This window comes from Fistularia commersonii, chromosome 33 (assembly GCF_037954325.1).
Source record: "Fistularia commersonii isolate RoL2024-O1a breed Wild chromosome 33, RoL_Fcom_v1.0, whole genome shotgun sequence".
Classification (NCBI taxonomy): domain Eukaryota; kingdom Metazoa; phylum Chordata; class Actinopteri; order Syngnathiformes; family Fistulariidae; genus Fistularia; species Fistularia commersonii.
The window spans coordinates 7,501,824-7,522,137 of NC_141316.1; the positions used below are offsets into that span (position 1 = coordinate 7,501,824).

Sequence of the window (20,314 nt, forward strand, 5' to 3'; positions counted from 1 at the left end):
TATAAAGCGGCACTTCGAGCAAATCCATGCAGCGCCAGAGGTCGCATTAAAAGTAAGACGTATTTCATTTTTTGTGCGTTAAAAATAGTATATGGCTCTCGATGAAATATATCAAGAAATATTTGGCTTTTGTGGCTCTCCCAGTCAAAAAGGTGTTATCGAATGACTGGGTTGAAATCAAACGGTCGGCCGCGTCGCTTTCCTGACCGTCCTCGGTCTTCGGATCGGAATCCGTCGCTCGTTGTAAAACCAAACGGGAGTTCTCAACACGATAAAACTCGACGTCACGGTCTTGCTTTCTTGCATCGACCCTCGTTTGGGGTGTAAAGGTACCTTAAAAGACTAACTGGATGGAAAATAACCCATTTTAAAGTATTCTTTGTTTTTTTTTTTTCCAATTCAAGCGCAGAGAGCTCATTAACTCACGTTCAAAGCGAGGGCTGAAGAGGAGAAAAAAACAAAAAGATGAACCTAGTTGATCACCGTTCTCCAGCCAGCGTAGTGCGGCGTCCATATGTAATCCTATATTATATTATAGGAAATATAATAAATCATAGGAATTATTATATCAATTCCTATATTTCAGTCGGCCTATAATTATAGGGGTATGTCTTTCTACCCCAGCTGCTTGCAGGCGGCCTTCTGCCTCCACCAGTCGGGGTAGAAAGAGAGATATAATACTGTAAAAGTAGCGCTAACAGCTACACGGCTACATCGGTCGCTTTAATATTCATAAAAGATCATTTCAGTCAACATCAAAAAAAGCTCATCTGCGTCGTCTCCTTGCGACGATTCAAACGACTCCAGCTTAGGTTTCAGATCCTGCTTGCCAGAAAGATAAACAGTTCATTTGCATCGCGGGGAGCCGGGGGAGGGAAACCGAAACCCCTTCTCATGCCAGCGCCGCCGAAAAGGACGAGCTGGATGTCGGCCAGCTTTCCCTGACCTGAGCGCACATGGAAGAATCACACTTTACCAGATGGAAGTGAGTTTATTTATAGGTGATTCCAGCGACAAACGACACATAGCAGGGATGAAACATTGAATGGGGCGGCTTGTTTTCATTCACGACATGGCTTTTCTTCTTCTTCTACTCTAAATACGAGGCCCGCGTTACCGTCTGCAGATGTTAAGCCCGAGGTCACCGCCGCGGGGGGGCTTTTACGAAGACTTGACCAGCGCCGAAAACTCTGAAACGGAGCGAGGAGTCACATTTATTTTTGGGGTTATTTCGGTCAACATCAGTCCTTGCTGTTCGTACGAGGATTTTAATCTTGAAATTCAAATGATATCGATTGATTCAACAATAAGAAGGGGTGTTTAGTCATTGACCATAGTTCCCCTTGTTTGACACCACTGCAGACACAAGAAGGAAGGGAATATTAAGGGATGTATCTGCTTTTTGTCTCAGTATTTTTCAGGAGAATTGAATAAAACAAACATTTTTATTGCCATTCCCTTACTATGCATCATGTCATATGCAAAAACATCATCCTCCACAAGCCAATACAGAACTCTTGCATCATTCAGAGACTTTATAATCTGGATTTATTGTGTTACGTGTCAAGGAATCGCAACCAGCTACCTTCCCAGCCGATCTTCCCGTCGCCGTCCGAGTCGCCCTCCAGCAGGAACGCTCTGGTCTCGGCCGCGGTCAGGGTCCTGGCCCCTTTGGAGAAGTTTTGCAGGAACAGTCTGACAAAAAGGACGACACTTGATAACGACCTCGGTCGCTTTTTGCAGAGAAACAATGACATACTGGCTTATCGTAAACATGTGATACTCAACTGTAACTCGTCCTGCTCTATGTAGCCACTTTTGTCCTGATCCAAAATTTTGAAGACCCTTTCGATCTCCGAGGGAGTTTTCTTGGATAAACCCACCGTCTTGAAAAACATCTTCGGGTTGAAGGAGTCCTTCGCTGAAAATGGAAATGAAATACCTGTATGCATACATATATCTGTATACACGCAAAAATGTATACACACACTCATACACGTATAAACACAAAAATGTATACACACATGCATACACGTGAAAATGTATACGCTTATACATATATATGTATAGACACATACATACAAATACAAACACAAAAATGTATATACAGGACTGTCTCAGAAAATTAGAATATTGTGATTCTTTATCTTTATCTAGTTCTTTATCTTCTGTAATGCAATTACAAAAACAATAATGTCATACATTCTGGATTCATTACAAATCAAATGAAACACTGCAAGCCTTTTTATTATTATTCATATGGCTTACATCTTAAGAAAACTCAAAATCCTATCTCAAAATATTAAAATATCAAAGTAATGGAAAAGTAATTTTTTGTTTTTTTAATTGCATCACAGAAGATAAAGAACTTTATCACAATATTCTAATTTTCTGAGACAGTCCTGTACGCACACATGTATACACACATGCATACACATGTACACACAAAAATGTATACACACACACATGTATGCACACATGCATACGCATATATATGTATACTCACAAAAATGTATACACACACATACACATATATTTGTAAACACACACATATAGATGTATAAACACATACATTCACATATACAAGTATACACACTTACATATGTATATTTACATGTATGTATATAATCATATATTTATATGTACACATTCCTGGCTCAAGGTATGCATAAAAAAGAGGCACAAGAGTATAAATAAACTTTGTATGTAGATAATAGTATACATGGTTTATACAATAGACACAGTAGATATGAATAGAAATAGTGTATACACATTAGAATAGAAGCAGGATGGAGATGCAATGTAATGTAATGTAATGATATTAAAGTGGAGCTCAGTGTAACTCCCAGTTGCTGTGTGATTGTCTTAACGGGGTTTTCTTGTTTAAATTCTAACGAGAAGCTTCTGACTGAGGTGAAATTTCACTTCTACGGCAATTAATACAATGTGTAAATATTATATTAACTCCAGTGTTGTTTTTTTCTTTCCAGAGGCCGTGCAACACATCCCCGGACAGCCGCATCATCACGACGTTTCGTCAATCATCCCAAAGACACGCGTCGGCTCACCTTTGCAAGCGTTGATCGCCGAAGTGATGTCCGACACGGCTAGAAAGTCGGTGATTGCCATGATGACGACGGAGGAGGTTGTGGGCGAAGCGGCAGCCTGGCCTGATATGGTCGCGCTGACGGGCAAAAAGAAACAACTGGTCCCGGCGAGGCTTCGACCACCCCCCGCCTCGCCGTGTCACAAACCACCAGTGTCCTTCTGTCCGCTGTCACCTGCAGCTGACCACTTCAGCCAACAGCATATGCGTGCGTGAAAGAAAGGCCGTGAATTTTTTCTGTTTTCTAGAGTAGCTCAGGGGTCAAAGGTCACGGCGGTAACAAAGCGACCTCAACCGGGTCGGAGCCGAATTGTTATATTTCGAGACAGTCGGGCTGGAAACCGGTGTTTCCAGACGCTTTTTAGCCGCGGCCCGCAAACATCCTGTTATGATGCCCTCTGTCAGCTTCACGCCGAGCTGTCACCTTCTGCCCACATGCTACATTTAGCAGATGAAGAGCGCCGTTGTCGACGCGCCGGGTAGCGGAGATTAACGCATTAGACGGCGGGCCAAAACATACGCGGTTCATTCCTCCGTCAGGTGAAATATTTTAGGAAATACGATCGAAAACGTATTCTCCAAGCGGGTCACAGATAAGAATAACCGGATTAATATTGTGCTGACAGGAATTGAAACACAGTATATTTGTAATGTATAACTGACATGTCAATCGATGTTGGTGCAAAGTAGCGTATATGACAATAAAACAATAAAAATCTTGGATTAGATTATAAACAAATGATTTATAAACTCTTATTTTTCAAATAGAAATTGCAGACGTCAGCAGACGGTCCAGTGAAACGCTGAAACTGCCGTTCAATGATACCCGATTATAAATGACAATGTTATCATTTTCTCTGAGTGAAATGAGTGAAATCATTACTTTATTGATAACAAGCAATAAATTGAGACCTTTGAGACTATTAAGTATTTATGATATTATTTTTGTCCTCACGTTCTATTCTCTATTATTTCAAATTCCTCTATTAATAAGGTTTGATTTCTGCTTGGAGCCTCCATCATCTGTGAACACCCAATGACAGCCTAGGAAGGATCCAACCCACCGTAACGGATGGATGGTATGAATAATAAATGAAAATTAATGGATAAACGAAAGGGACAAAGAAGTTCTTCTCCATCTTAAAAATGACCAGTCCTACAAACCCAACCCAGCTTCACCTCAATCCATCTTCACAGTTCATAGACTTTCCAGATGCTATTTGGGCAGCTATTTGGATGGAAAGCAAGTGTTTAAATAAACAAATGAAATTTAAAAAAAGAAAGTCAAAATATAAACATATTTTACAATGGTATATGCATCACTCAAAATATAGAAAGAAAGACAGAAATACTAAAAATATGTATTACATTTTAATATGTGTCATATAAAAACATATATAATTAAATGTAATATTAAGTAAAGGTTATAAGGCTAATAAATTATTATTATTATAACCAATTCATAAATGTACATAAATAATACATAAACAGACAAATAAAGGAATGAAGAATAATATAAACATATTTTACAAAGTTATATGCATCATTAAAATATACAAAGACAGAAATACTATAGATATGTATAAAAATTTTAATATATATCATATAAATACATATATAAATAAATGTAATATTAAGTAAAGGTTATGAGGCTAATAAATTATTATTTATTATAAAAAAATCATAAATGTACATGAATAATACATAAACAGACAAATAAAGGAATAAAGAAAAATATAAATATATTTTACAAAGGCATATGTATCATTAAAAATATAGAAAGAAAAACTATAAATATATATAACATTTTAATATGTATCATGTAGAAAAAAAATAGATAAATAGATGTAATATTAAATAAAGGTTATAAGGCTCACAAATATTTTGTAAACAATACGTAAAGGTATATAATTTAACATACAGAGACAAGTAAAGGAATGAAGAAAAAATACAAACATATTTTAAATATCTATATGTATCATATATGTATATCTATAGCCATTATGGCTATTTTTCATGGAAGATATAATTTGCACTGATCGCAGCTGCCGACGTGCGGACATTTGTGCCGCATAAACCCAAATATTCTCCCCCCCGCTCGTTTCTGTGCCACCGGGACGCATATCCTCTGAGCCGATATTCAAACGCCATTGTTTGATCCGCCGTACGCTTTTACGGCTCCAGTGCGTTAAGCGCCGCCGCAGGGCCGCGCCGACTGCGTCACGGCAGGCCAAGCTGGCCGCACGTGTGGCCCGGGGCCCGGCCAGAGTGACGTGAACCCGGCTTCCTCAGGATGGAGCGGAGTGAGGCCTGCGGCGGCGAGGAGGGGGGAAAAGGACTGACACAAACATCCTCTGCTCTCCCCTCTAATGCGCCTTCCCCCCCCCTCGGCCTTGTCCCTTTCCACGCTCCAATGCTTGTTTTCAGGAAGGCCAGGCTTCCTGCGTGATGGAGCACTGGATGAGAGGAGGAAGAGGGGGATGGGACTGAGAGGAAGAGAGGGACACACAGCGAGATGGATGGCAGCAGGATGATGGTTCGGGAGTATTTATTTGAGGGAGAGGTTTCTAAATACGTTTTTTTCTGCAGGTTTGTGCAGCCGGAGGGGCTTCAGATGATCGCCGGCGCGGAGGCTCGGACACGGCCGGTGAGTAAAAACGGATCTTTCTGTTTCTGTCGGACAGGGAGGGGCCTCATCCACCTGCTGCTGCCAGATTTGAATCAAAATGACCTTTTTCTGAGCCGAAGTTGCGAACTCCAACCTGAAGTGCGTCGAGTTTTTCCAGACGAAAACACGTCGGCGGTCGATTTGGCGTTCGGTCCGAGAATTAAATGCGTCGAGGTCCGGTTCTCGCGACACGCCGTATCAGATCGCAAGCGATCAAATGTAAATAATACAAATATGAGCGCTGGTGTTTAATTACTGAACATAAAACACGAGGTGGATTTTTGTTTTTGAGATTCTTCAAGAAAAGAACTTCAGACAGCAGAGTTTGTGGATCGCGGGAATTAAAATATAATTTCTTGCGGATTCAACTTATGGCTCACATGCGAGCGGATATTCAAGAAAGTGAGAAACTACAGAGATCGCTGTCAGCTTGGTTTAAAAGAGACGACCCCTCCAGAGAGTGTGTGTGAGTGTGTGTCGCCGCTTTAACACACAGTTTCATTCAGACAAGCCAGGAGTCCATCTGTGCTAAATTAACCTTTGGCTTTCGGTTTCTCTGAAAAAGTTGATTGTCAGACGGAGACAGAAAGAAAGAGAGAGAGAGAGAGAAAGTAGAGGCGGAGCTCTTTGTTCATCCATGTGTGCATCTCCGAGGAAAGAGGTTCCCGTGTTCAGTTACCGCCTTGTCTATTTCTATCCGTCCAGCTCTGGTGTGGACGCGTCGCTGATTGATTCGCGGGGCTCAAATCCCTTTCCGATTTTTTTCCCTTTCCCCGGTGTAACCAAGGCAACTGCATCGCGTTAATATCTTTTTAATCTCCTAACAGTAATTAGACGCATTGAGAAAAGACTGGAAGAATATATATGTAAGATATTGTACTTGAGATAAACGAAAGTGGGACCGAATTCAAGTTCTGAAAAAAAAAAAAACGGCACACTGAAAATGATGCAAAAAGAAAATATGATTTTTTTTTTACATATAAACCCAAAAAATGTATTCTCGCACGCATGATGAGCAAAAAAAAAACAAAAAAAAGCTCTTCCTTAGATGCTTACAGGAGATGTGTGTTAAAAAAAAACATTATTGAGGTGCCATTTTTAAAGTGATCATATGCTTAATACTAATAATAACGTCATTTATTCCCTCCTTTTTTTTTTATGTGTGCGCCTTTTGCTGGATATGTGCTGTCTTTTTAACATTTTAACATTATCTACAGATATACATATATGGGGACTCAAAAAAACTTGCATGATTGAAAGGCTCCAGCATACAATATAAAATGTAAAGCATCTACACGGGGGATCAAACCATGTAGATGTTTTAGCTGACGTTACAAGAACATCCTCAAACCTTCCCCTTTTAGTTTGGAAGAAGTAGAAGCTTTTCCCCCAGGACTGGGAATCTACAGGCAAAGATCATGGCTCAAAGATACAGAGGTCGCCTTACATCTAGGATGAATATTAACCATATTAGGATGCGGGAGGTTGGATCGGAGCCATGACAGGACAGGACAAGTGAGCGATGGACACGGGAGGGGAAGAAGGTCAGGGGATTCCCTGGAGGGGGACGGCGGGGCCTGCAATGTATGCAACTTGTGCCAAACGGACGGATATACCCGCCGATGAGCTAACAAATTCAATATGTCGTAGGTGTTCCGGCCAAAACGGCTGTATGTATTTCAAAAATACATATATAAGAGGTTTGAGATGAAAGCGCTGAGTTCCGTGCTTCCATAGCGTGAGGCAGCGTGATACGCATCCTAATTCCCAAATATGTAAATATATATCTCGCTGTCATAGACACGTTCAAACCTCATCATATTTAATGCCGCTGAAACAGATCCGCTCTCATCCGATCAGCGTGTGTTTGTGCGCGTCGCTATGCATGCGTCTCCATGTGTGTGTGCGAATGAGAGCTCTGTCAACGAGCGGTAAAACCCAGCTCGTCCGTACACGCTTTAAACCGGCCGAGGAGTCGCCCCAGCTGTCTCGGCCCGTACAAGCGCGCGCCCCTCCGCGGGTCCTACTTGCACAGGTCGGAGGTCACGGTCACGCTTTTAAACCGCTCCCCTTGTCATCTTTATGTCTGCAAACGCCCCTGATATTTCATATATTCCCCTTTGTGCGATACAAGTGTCCCAGTGCGTGTGTTAACTTTATGTCCTGGCTGAAATCTCAGTTTGCTCCTCCTCGCCGCTCCTTCAGAAGTGGTTCGGTTACAGGATCGAATGAGGTTAAGTGTCGCATAAACAAACACACGCATTACTCGACACGCACGTGCGGTAACGGTCGCGGAGCGGATCGGGCCGCCTCTCACCGGGGCCTGACATCACGCTTTCTCTCTCTTGGTTGCAGAATCCCCAAATCAGCATTAAATAAACAAGTAAAAGTGCACTTTTAGTATTATCATCATATCACATTTTGCATATTAACCATGCGAGCGCCAATGGAGCATGTCGCAAGACTCTACCGCCCTCTAGTGGTGAAAACCCGCAATGACACACGGCAGAAACTGCAAGGCCCGACTAGAACCGTGTTCTGTCTTCCTACCGTGCACTGGAGACTGGTCTCCTTCTCGTGCACGTATGGCTAATTGTTTCTGGACGTCTCTTGACCGACGACGGTTGGCCGGCGATCAGACGGTAGCGGTTAAACTCCTCGGAACAGCACTGAGCCGGCCGGGTAAACAAAGCACCCGGTCATGGCCAGAGGTCAGAGGTCATAGCTGTGCACAATGTGTCCTTTTTTTTTTTTTTTTTTTAATATTTTTTTAAAACTGCTCATCCATTTGAGGAGTCATTTCAAACCAATGATAAATCATTTTACGCTTCACATTGAAAATGCACATAATGCTTCATGCATAACTCCAACGGCGGGACATTAAGATAAGATAAGATAAGAACAATTTTATTAATCCCGAAGGAAATTGTTGTGCCAGAGTTACAGAAAATATAACAGTAATAAATAATAAAAATAAAATAAAATAAAAAGAAACAGAAAGTGTAGCTGTTATGAAATGAAATATTGCACAGTTCTGAATATTGCACAGTGAAATGAAATATTGCACAGTTTTTTATTCTTAGGTTAAAGATAGGTTTTTATGGTTGCTGGCGGCTGAATTAAATTAAAATTAAAACCGGGGGAAACGTTGAATTGCATTTTGAAATTGTTTCGCATGAAATTCTGATGTCAAGGCTCCAAATATACGACATGATGTTTCACGCTGATCTAATTGAACGTTTATCATCAAACTGATGTCTCTCAGCTGCTGTCCCGCCGGCTCAGTTACACATTGCTGAGGAGATATATACCCCCCCCACCCCCCCCACACACACACCCCCCCACCCTGAGATGAAATGAATTCTATACGATGACTGATGGATTAATAAATGACTCCCGGTAATCCGTGTTCTCACAGCACCAGCAAATAAGTCAAGCTCGATTTAGTCCCGCTATACCCCCCATCTAAATCCTCCCACCGACAACGACCCCCCCCCCCATCATGCTATCTCCTCTCGCAAACACACACACACACACACACTCCTCTCTCCCTTACACGCTCACGCCTCTCCCGATATGGCGGTGCTCTTGGCAGCGGCGGCGGTGGCAACAGTCCTGGCGGGCAGAGATCCGGAGGGGAGCAGGTGTGCCGCTGTCGACACGCGCTCATAAATACTCAGCCCGGGCGATCTGAGATGGATTAAATTTTTATGTCATCATATTAAAGACACTGTCAGCAAACACCTTTAATATCCCATTATATCCACCCAAGGATGGGGGGGGGGGGTTCTCTCGGCCAATGGCGTTTGGCGGACGGTGCTGATTTGCCGCACATTAGCGTCTCCGTCGCGCCAGATCCTTTCCGGTCTGTACGGTTTGAAACGCTTGCTTTACGTCATCGGGGTTCCCGTTTCATTCTCCGTGCTAATATGTACACAGCACTGACACATTTACGTTACATTTATGTTGTTATCGTAGCTTCGCGTTTCACTCCTTCCCTGACCCGTCTCCCCTTCGCCCCCCTTTAGACCACGCCGTGTCCAAATAAAGGCTTCGGCGGCGTCCTCACTGGGACGTCTCAACTCCATACGTTCCTCCTCCCCGGAGGCCTCGCGCACGGTGTAATCCCACATGCTCGGAATACGTCCCGGTATTCTCCAATTTCCCCCCGAGCGGAGGATTGTCCGGTGTCAACTGGCCTCCGCTGGCGGGATGCGATGATCCCGTGCCAGTCTGTAAAAGAAAACCTGCGCAGGTCTTTTGGCGTTTCGCCCCCCTAAACCCTTCAACCGGCATGTTACAACATAAACCAGTCCATAAAAGACACAAGCCGCCCGTTCTCGACGCTTTCGGTGCAACATTCTTCATTTTGATTAGTCCGGCGGCCCTTTTTTGTGAGGCTCGGGTTTCCCGGGTTTAACCGCAGATGCGGGAAACAAGTGCCGAAGAAACGTCCAGCTGAATCTCCAATTGGAGTTTAACCCCTAAACCAGAGACGTTTTCCACTATTTGTTTGAATATCCAATCAGGAGCCGAATCCAATGAAAAACACATTTTGCGCCGGCGAGGAAGATTTCGGCTCAGTGACCGTCTCACATCCACATATGTCCTGCTAAGTCCAGTGAAAGAGGAGTTGACTATTGAAACACTGTACTGTAAGCAGGCAGGCTGCCCCGGTTGACCCGATATGGAGCCACGGCCGCGGGTTGCCGGGTGACAGGAGGCCCCGGAGGACGAATTTACAGAGACGAGGAGCGGCGAGGGGAGAAATGGCACCAAGTAGCTGGAGACGAACCACCATCCGTCCATCTCTGTTTCTCTGCCCCTCTCGTCTCTTCACCCGGGAACCAGAGATGGACCGAATGGGGAGCCAGTCGCCTTCTGGGAACAACATCCTGATGCTGTCCGGGTGTACAAGGCTAAAACTCCAGCATCAGTGATTTTGTTGCCAGAGGGAGGACCACATCGGCGAGAGCCTTCTATACAAAACTCAAGACTTGTGTTCGAAAAGTCAGCACACCAAAGGAGCTCCGACGCAAGGATGATTTATTTCGGCGTAACGTCTCGAGACGCATCGGCTCTTCTTCGGACGCTTCACCGACACACGCTGCTCCGTCGTTTATTCATATATTATCTTCTTCTTTTCAGCGATTGGACCAAATGAAGCTTCTCCAATGAGTTGTGCGGAGATTTCCTGTATCGTCTGTGCCGTCACATCGAAAAAGCGTTTATTGAGAATTTCGACGATGACAATGAACTTCATCGTCTTTGCTCAGCGTGGGGACTTTATTCATTCTTAGTTATTCATTTTCCAACCCTTTAGATCACATTTGTCGAACTCAAGGCCGTCATCTTGTCATCTCATGTCACCACTGAGGCTCCTATCAGAAACCCAAGACTAGAAGTCTCATCCCTGATTTGTTGTTGCTGTCTGTTGTCTACAGAACTTATCTGCTGTCTATTTATTCGATAGAATACATTTTTTAGGAATAGAAAAGTAGAATTAAAAAAAGTACAAAAGTAGATAGAAAAAATTAGATTTTTTTTTTTTTTTTTGGTCTTGTTATATCCTGTCTTCTGCCTGTCTATTTATTTATTTATATTCATATTTCTTTCCTTTTTTTGACATTATAACAGCTGTGACAAAAGAATTTGCCCTATGGGGATCGATAGTTTTATCTCATCGTATCTTAAATGATTTAAGACAATTACACTTTTTAAGATGTTCTCGTGGGCCACAAAAAATGAGGCGGCGGGCCACATTTGGCCCGCTGGCCTTGAGTTTGACACATGCTGTAGGAGTCTCTGGTTCTGATGCTGCTTCCCAACACACGGCTGCAAAAAAGATGACACTAGAAACAACAGACTGATAAAAGATCTCCAACATCTTGCAGCATACATGGAGGAGAAGGAGGAGGAGGCGTTTGAAGATATGTGTAACTCTGACAGCGACCTGCAGAGAGAGCTGTAGCATCTGGTGAGACGAAGTCGGAACATCGTCCCAGAAATCTCACTTTATGTGACAATTCAACCCCAAGAGGCTTGTTGGGTGCAACGTCTAAATCAATTTATTTTTATATGACAAGAAAATGTATAATGCTGGAAAGGGTTTAAAACGGAAAAAATACATAAATGCTCTGGCCCTCTATTTGCGGAGGCTCTGGAAGGATTCCTCATGAATTACGGGGCCGCCCGCAGCTGTGAGAGGGGAATCTGAACCCGTAACACAATTACGATCGAGTAGCTGTTCGCACAATTGCTGTGAAGGACGGACATTTTATCCGGAGCTGGTTTCCAGCAGGGAGGTTGTGACCAGTGATGGCATTCTCAATTAAAGTGATCTCCGAGTGCATTAAACGGCTTCCAACCAAGCTTTGTGCTGAACACTAGATTGCGTTCACCCATACACGCACACTCAAATCACCGTTTTTTGCGGGATTTTTGGTGTTGCTGGGAATTTGGGGTGCAAGGAATTCTGTTTTTTGGTTGTTTTTTTTTTTTTGCTTTGTATTGCAGGCTTGTGAGGCGTGGCTTTAGCTAACAACAGCCGTTGCTAATTAAATTGATGTTTTACCGTCAACTGGGTGTTTCCCTGACTAAAACGCAACAATATCCTCTCTCACTATGTCCATTAATCGTTTTTGGTCCCCAAACTTTTTCCTGCGAGGGCCAAATAACTTGCCGAGGCAGTTTGTAACCAAAAGTGTGACGATCGCAGAGATGTCTAAACGTGAACATTTATTGTTTTCCAGAAAGCCACACATAACCAAAAATGAACCTTTTCTGGGATGTTGATAGGAAAAAAAAAAAATCAGAAAATAAAAAATAACATTATTTATGAAATAATTAATAACCAAATAACCTTTATAAAGTTTTTCACAGAAAAAAAGGCCAAGGAACATTACCTGCCTGTTAGACAACTGTTTGCAGCTCTCATATCAAATTCACTGTGAAAACCAGAAAGCAAGCAGGCTATGAAACCCAACTGATGCCAACACATTTCACTACCAGTATGGTTGTGGAACGGATTTTATCTCAGTAGATATTTTTTTTTTTTTTGCATATTTATAATTTTTCGCCGCTCAAAATAAATGTAACACTTGCGGAAGCAATTTGCAGAAGCTGTGCGCAGAAGTTCAGGAGTAGAAGTCCCATTAACCAGGTAAAATAAATATTTATGAAGATATTTTCCAAATATTTATTTTTTATTGTTTACTGACATAGTTATTTTTTCCCAATTTATTTTTAAAATTCAGGTCAAGGCTACGCTACATGCTCTGAAAGCCCAAAGCTCAAAATGTTCAAAATGTGTTCATTCCATAAATAAAATTTAATTTTCTCTGTAGCACTTTGTGGATTTCATAAGGAGAACACTACACACTTTTTTATACAAAGTGTAAAGGTAATAAAAAGCAATGTATACAGTGGTACCTTTATTTTAGACGTTAAAAAATATTTGCGGCTCCCAGTGTTTTCTTTTCCATAGAAACCTTGTCCAAATGGCTCTTTGGGTGTTAAAGGTTACCGACCCCTGGGCTAGACCTCCAATTCCAGCATCCGTCTACCAATATATTAACTCTCCCTCCTCTACATGAGCCAACAATCTCAGTCTGGCTTCACTGAGCTTCTCTCCAAACATCTAACATCTGATGGACTCATTCCTGATCCTATCCATCCTGGTGACTCCCAAAGAGAACCTCAACATCTTCATCTCTGCGACTTCCAGCTCTGATCATCTCATTGTATTTCTAGACCAAATAGAGGTTTGAAAAAAGAAATAAATACGCACACCAAAAAAAAAGCTCCAAAATAAAGATAATTCATTCTACTTATTCTACACATTCTTCATCAGGGGTGTCAAACTCAAATACACAGTGGGCCAAAATTCAAAACTGGGACAAAGTCACCGCCCAACATTGATATTTATTGAAAATAATCTTCCTCCAGATATAACAATGAAGCTTTTCATTCAGACCCAAACAAGTTTTGCTTAAAAACTAAATATGGAACAAGCATAGCTTAATACTATACAATACATAACTTAATATTGCACACATGCAAAATCCTGTTTTCTGCCTAAGTAGCAGGATGCCAGTATTAGCATAAGGTCGCTATGACTACCTTCAACAGAGGAGAGGGAGTTTATGGGTCCTGTTGGGATTTTCATGCCAAAACACCAGCAGAAAATTCTGGGATTTGCAGAATAAGCGAAACATGCACCGTAATAGTCATTTAGTAAGGCTTTGCGGGTCAAATATAATTACAGTGTGAGTCAAATTTGGCCCGCAGGCCAGAGTTTGACAACTATTTTCTACACATTCTTCATAATCTATATACATTGTGGCACCATTTTTAAAGAAAAAAAAATCCTCTCATTCACACAGATATACACTGCTCAAAAAAATAAAGGGAACACTTAAAAAACACATCCTAGATCTAAATGAATGAAATATTCTTATGAAATACTTTGCTCTTTACACAGTTGAATCTGCTGACAACAAAATCACACAAAAATGATCAATGGCAATCAAATGTATTAACCCATGGAGGTCTGGATTAGGAATCACACTCAAAATTAAAGTGTAAAAACACACTCCAGGCTGATCCAACTTTGATGTAATGTCCTTAAAACAAGTCAAAATGAATCTGTGTTGCTTCCTGAGTGGACACTATGATTTCACAGAAGTGTGATCGACTTGGAGTTACATTGTGTTGTTTAAGTGTTCCCTTTATTTTTTTGAGCAGTATATTTTACCCTTCATTTTCTCTCCTTTCCACGCAAACCTCCACCTCTCTAGATTTTCCTCCACCTGTTCCCTGCTCTCACTACAGATCACAACTTCATGACTGCAAATTCACATCATTATCATACCGTCCTGCACCGAGACGTCAAAACATTTTTAATCTCGTGTGGTTTCAGCGCACGGAGCATCCGGCTGATAAGTCCCGTGTAACGGACTCCTCTGCTGCGGAAAGGCTAGCATCAAGTACGATACACGTGCGATGGTGGATTTCGGCGGCTTGTTGACACTCGATGTCAAAAAAGAAGACGCGCTGGAGAGCGCAGATGATAAAAAGGTCACGTTTTTCATTTTTTTTCAACGACACTATTTGCTTTTACATCGACGGCGGATGTTGTACAAGCGAGGTGTTAATTTACCTGAAACGGGGCAGATTACGGCCTCCGAGCGAGCTGTGTGTGTGTGTCTGTGTGTGTGTGTGTGCCTCTTAACATCCTTTACGTCACAGCTGCAGTGAGTCAGCTCCTCTCTTCCTTTCCTGAGTCACTCACCCAAAGGTTGCTTGGTTACTGCAGCGCGGGGAAAGTTTCCTATTGCGTCATTGCTTTCCACGGATGGACGGTCCCCGATATTTATTCAGGCTCAGGAGTGACCCAATAATGCATGTGTTTGCGTGCGCGCTGTTTTATACAAAGGCCGATGAGTCAGTTCGGAACATCCTGTCAACGGACAGCGAGGGGTTGCACTGCAGGTGATCTCTTAAACTGACCAGCTTTGATTAAAGATCTTACTTCCTGCAGAGACCCGCAGGACGAAACCCGACGTCAAAAGATGTTTCTCCCGTCAGCGTCCGAACCGACACAAGGAGCAAGAAAGGTCAGAAAGTGGAGAAATAGCGGTGGTTGTTAAGCTAACGTGACCTGAGGTGAAGATTTACAGGTTTCCGCAAGTCAAAGTCAGATTTCTGTTCGATTTCTCGGCACGTACCGGACGTACACAGGAATCGAGAAGACGTTTCTCACAATCCCAAGGTGACGTGAAATGAACAAAATAGAAATAATAATGTTGCATTACATTACAGTCATTTGGCAGACGCTTTTATCCAAAGCGACTTATAAAAAGTTCATTATAGTCACCGAGGATCCAAAGTACCAGTAGTCGGAAGTCAGAAGTGACCACTACCAAATATTTACAAATACATACATTCATTTCTTGTTTGTTTTTTTTTGTTTTGTTTCGTTTTTTAATATTTTTTGTAATAAGAATAGAGTGCAAATTAAACCGTCAAGTGCACTATTACATTAAACAGTCAACATCAAACTATAAAGGTTTTCGTGCAAGGGATTAATAAAGTACAATAAAATAATAAAATAACTAAATAATCAAATAATAAACTCATTTTAAAAAGAAAATAATACAATTTTAAAATAATTCAATAATAAAATAATGACTAGATAAATAAATAAAAGGTGACCTTTCGGTGTGGAGTTTGCATGTTCTCCCCATGTCTGTGTGGGTTTTTTTTTTTTGCGGCCCAACAAACCATTTTCTTTGAATATTTTAAAAATCATTTTCAATCAATTTCAATTTTTAAAAAATCCTAATTTTTCCCTTTTGTTTACCCCTCCCCAATGGATGATTACAAAGAAAATAATCTCGGTACATTTATATGATCATTAATGATTTTAAAGTTGAAATAAAATGTCCAAAAAATTTCAACATTTAAATTGCAATATTCATTTTGTTTTTTTTCCATTTTAATAAAAATGAATTAAGACGTGTGGCCCGCCGACCAAAATAATTGCCCGCCCCTGCCATAAAGGTAGATGGTATGATAGCAGCATGATGGTTTTCTCTTTTCTCTTTAAGTTTTATCCAACTAGAGGCAAAGGAAAAAGCTCAAAAACACCCGCTTCTGCACCGACCTGCCTCTGCAAGCAGGGCGTCCGGTCATTTCCCCCGGGTTTAGCAGCGTCGGCGGGCGGCTCGGGTTCCCGAAAAGCCGAAACACGCCAGTGCGGATATCAATATTCACAGAAATATTCAATTATCAGTCTGCCGACACGGAAAACAGGAGTGGATTGTACGATCCCGTGCAGTCGCGCTTCCCGGATATTTCTGAGATGTTGGGATGAGGAGAACGAAACCCAAGCCGAGGAGTAAAACTTCACATTTGACACTGAAATCTTCAAAATTCAAGATTCAAGGTGTTTAGTGTCATATATTCAGTGTGGAAACTGTGTTTTTCCCTGTATAACGACATTCTTACTTTGCTGGTCGCAGTGAATTTGGATTTGTATTGACAATACATAGGATGTGTAAACAATATTATAAATATGAATGATGTTGCAAGTAAAACATTGAGCGCGGCTTGGCAAAGTGCAAGCACAACGGCGAGCAGTTTAAATGTCTTCGGATCGCGCCACACACAAATTCATGCTTTTGCTTTATCCCTTTTGCACCTCGTCTAATTATTGACCGATCGGTCGATGCCGACATGGGAGGCTGACTCTCGCGCAAATGGCGTGGAGGGATTAGGGCGTGACATCGCGAGCGCCAACAAAACCAGACTGTTTGTAAACGCGGCTCAAGAGTCCGCGGGCCGGTCGACTGTTTGTCGTGGCTAATTGAGTGTTTGGTTTTCCCTCCGGGCGCGGGGGGTCGGACGACGTTTCCCCCGCCTTTGGAGGACGGCGGCCGTTTCGCGCCCGCCGCCTTCGCCTCCGCTGCGCTCTCCCGGCCGGCGCGGAGGTGGGATTTAAATGCCGGACGGTGTCCTTCCGCCCCCTCAGCCGTGCCATGTCACCGAGTCAGACCTTGAGCTGGGAGATAAAGACTGAGCGACATGCGTACATGCGCGGCTGCGTAGCGGCTTATTTCTCTGACACGGCGGCGGCGGTCAAACGTAGCCTCTTTTCTGTCCGCCGTCAGCCAAAGGCCATCTCACTGTCACCATGGCCTGCTGTGACATCCACACTTGTTTTCCTTCCAGACAGACAGCCTTGGCCCGGTGGAAAAAAAAAAAAAAAAAAAAAAGCGGCTAATCCGGATCCCGGCTCCTCTTTTTATGATGAGTCAGGGACTGAAAGGCCCGTTCCCCCCCCCCCCTTCGCGCCGTAAATGGATTCGGAACACCTGCTGCTCGTGACATCACGGCTCGTTCGGGGCTCGCGGTTGTCCGTCGCGACGCGACCCCTCGCGTAAGATCGCCGGTGACTTTCCAACACCGTGAGAGCCGCCCGTTTTTTTTTTCGTTTTCGGGAAATGACCCGAGAGTCGCGACCTCTTGTTTCTGAAACGTCGAAAGACAGAGTGTGTTTATTGTTTATTCAGGTTGTTGTGCTCAAACAGAGCATGCTTGTGGAGCCCGTGTTTGCTCGGCTCATTACCGAGGTGTATTCTCCTCACAATTTATCAGCGGCTGTGGCTAAATAAACACTGTGAGCCCCGCGGCCAACGAAGGCAGAAACTGAACAAACTTAAAGTAATAGATAATGTTTCCACGGGGCCTGCATTGGCGAGGTTTGGTTGATTAGATACAGTGTACCTTAGGAGGGAAGGAAACACACACACACACACACACACACGTGCGTACGTGTTCAAGGACATCAAAACTGTTAGCGCTGGTTTCCAAAGCTGGGAACGTTACACCTGTGTGCTGTTGTCGTTTGTCGTTTGATGGAATATAGCAAAGTACAAGCTTGCACCAGACCAGTGTGTATGTGTGTGTGTGTGTGAGAATGGCTATTTTCCCAATGAAAAACTACCAAATAATCCTTACACTGTATTTTAGTCATTTTTCCCCACTGTGTTGCAAACTATCAGTCAAGTTTGAAGACTTCTGTTTTTTTTTTTTTCCTCCTAAACCTAAAATCAACAGTGGGATCTGTGCTGCTCCCCCCCCCCCACCCCCCACCCGCCCCCTCCAGGTCAAACAGACCTGGTTAGACTTCACCCATTTCGGGGGGACGGGCCCCGGGATGGTAATTGTTAAGGTTAATCATTGCTGTGTATCTTTCCCTCCCGTTTATTTTGGGTGTCTCTGCGTCGGGCGGCGGCGCATACGGGCCTCGCTGGGGGGGGAAAGACCGCCGCTCTCGTCGGTCGTCACAGTTTTGTCAGGTAGAAGGCAAACAACCGTGACATGGCTGGAAGAGACGCTCAAGTGCGGCCTCGGGGAGGGGGAAAGGGGGGCCGCATGCGAAAGAGGTGGCCAAAAAAGCCGAAATAATGTTTGACATATTGCAGGACACTAGAGATTTACATGGCAAAAAACTAAGAAATGTTGGCATATATAATGTCCATCTTATATTCTGTGTGTATACATATATATTCCTATGATGATAGCACAATGCTAACTTTTAGCTGCTGCATTCATTTCCCCCCCTGGCCTTTCTATCTAGCTATCTATCTATGGTAAATATGCAATGAATCTCCATATGTGTAATAATTCCATTGTCTTCTGTGCAATAACCCTGATTTATACACTGTTCATTATTTTGTCTGCCGTCAATTTTGTCCATTATTATCCCTGATTTTGTTGCTGTTGTTTTTCTCCCCGCTGTCTATTTATTCATAGATGTCTTGCTATATTCTGTCTTCCAATGTCTCTCTATTTTATTGATATTCAAATTATTTCATTCTTTTCTCATTTTCAACATTATAACTTTTACGCTGCTGTGACAAAGGACTAAACTTATCTTACACATAAATACAGTAGTACATGCAATCATATACATGTAATCGTAAATACACACGTATATGCGTTACATATATTTTTACATACCTGTATTTTTATTTATTTTTTCTGATCTTTACGATGTTTTATTCAATTTTTATTATTTGCTGTTATATTCTTTATTTTCATATTATATTATTTTGTTTTTATGAGTTCTATCTACTTTACTCTGCTTTCAACAAAAAGTAGTTTCCACCTTGGGGATCAATAAATATTCTGATTCTGAAATGCTATTAACTTTTATATAGCGCTTTACTCTAGATCACATTCACCCATTCACACACACTCACACACACATGTCTTGCCCTTTGACGGGAATCGAACCGACAACCTTAGAATTGGAGGGACGTCTGCTGTCTGGCTACATTTATATAAATACACACACATACACTCACATATAAATGTTGATTTTTGGGGGTATTTTTTCAGATTTGAGGATTGACAGGAAACCTAAAAATGTCCTGTATTTGACCCCGATCAAAGGTCATGCGAAGGTTCTACATCCTGCCACGCGTGCCACAGCATATGCATCTTCTGCATTATGTGCAGACAGGTTGCAAAACCTAGTTAAAAAAAAAAAAAAAATACAATCTTTCATTGTCTGCTACATGCTGTCTGTTCAGCACCGTCAGCCAAAGCTAATTCCTTGCAGTAGCAAAATGACATGGCGAATAAAGCAATTCTGATTCTGATCAAAAATGCAGCCTCAGGTGGGCAAAAGCCCAAATGATCGCAAATAGTTGCATCGGGAAGGGCATCCAACTTGAACCAAAACAAAATAAGAAGACACTATATAAATTAAAATCATACTATACATTTAATTACGTGGGCTGGATGGATCCTGAAATGGTCTTTGCAGTAAATATGATGGTAAAAAATAAGAGCAGGTGCAGCGCCATCCTGCTGCAACATCTGGCCTGTTGGGATACTTTCATAAAAAAATAAATATTTTTTAATTTCACTAATGTGAGAAAAATAGCCACAACAGCTGAGACATCATTTTTTTTGTTGGATTTTTCAGTGCCTCTCTACCGTAATTCATGGAATACAGCGGCGAGGAG

General features: G+C 42.3%; 1 protein-coding gene across 1 annotated transcript; it reads right to left on the reverse strand.

Annotated features, from left to right (window-relative positions):
- Positions 1–991: 991 nt before the first annotated feature.
- Positions 992–3,197, reverse strand: LOC147214852 (parvalbumin, thymic-like). The gene is made up of 4 exons (XM_086140305.1): positions 3,069–3,197; positions 1,789–1,921; positions 1,586–1,695; positions 992–1,190 (listed from the first exon to the last, which is right to left on the reverse strand). Exons 1-4 carry the CDS (start codon positions 3,127–3,129, stop codon positions 1,162–1,164), a joined length of 333 nt encoding a protein of 110 aa, XP_085996431.1. The 5' UTR covers positions 3,130–3,197; the 3' UTR covers positions 992–1,161.
- Positions 3,198–20,314: the final 17,117 nt, after the last annotated feature.

Bases quoted from the DNA above. Each gene is read 5' to 3' on its own strand.
- LOC147214852 (XM_086140305.1), bottom strand. From the start codon at position 3,129: ATGGCAATCACCGACTTTCTAGCCGTGTCGGACATCACTTCGGCGATC. The intron at 1,922-3,068 runs GTGAGCCGACGC...TTCCATTTTCAG, and splicing joins GGCGATCAACGCTTGCAAAG to CGAAGGACTCCTTCAACCCG. The intron at 1,191-1,585 runs GTAGCTGGTTGC...GCTCCGTTTCAG, and splicing joins CGGGAAGATCGGCTGGGAAG to AGTTTTCGGCGCTGGTCAAG.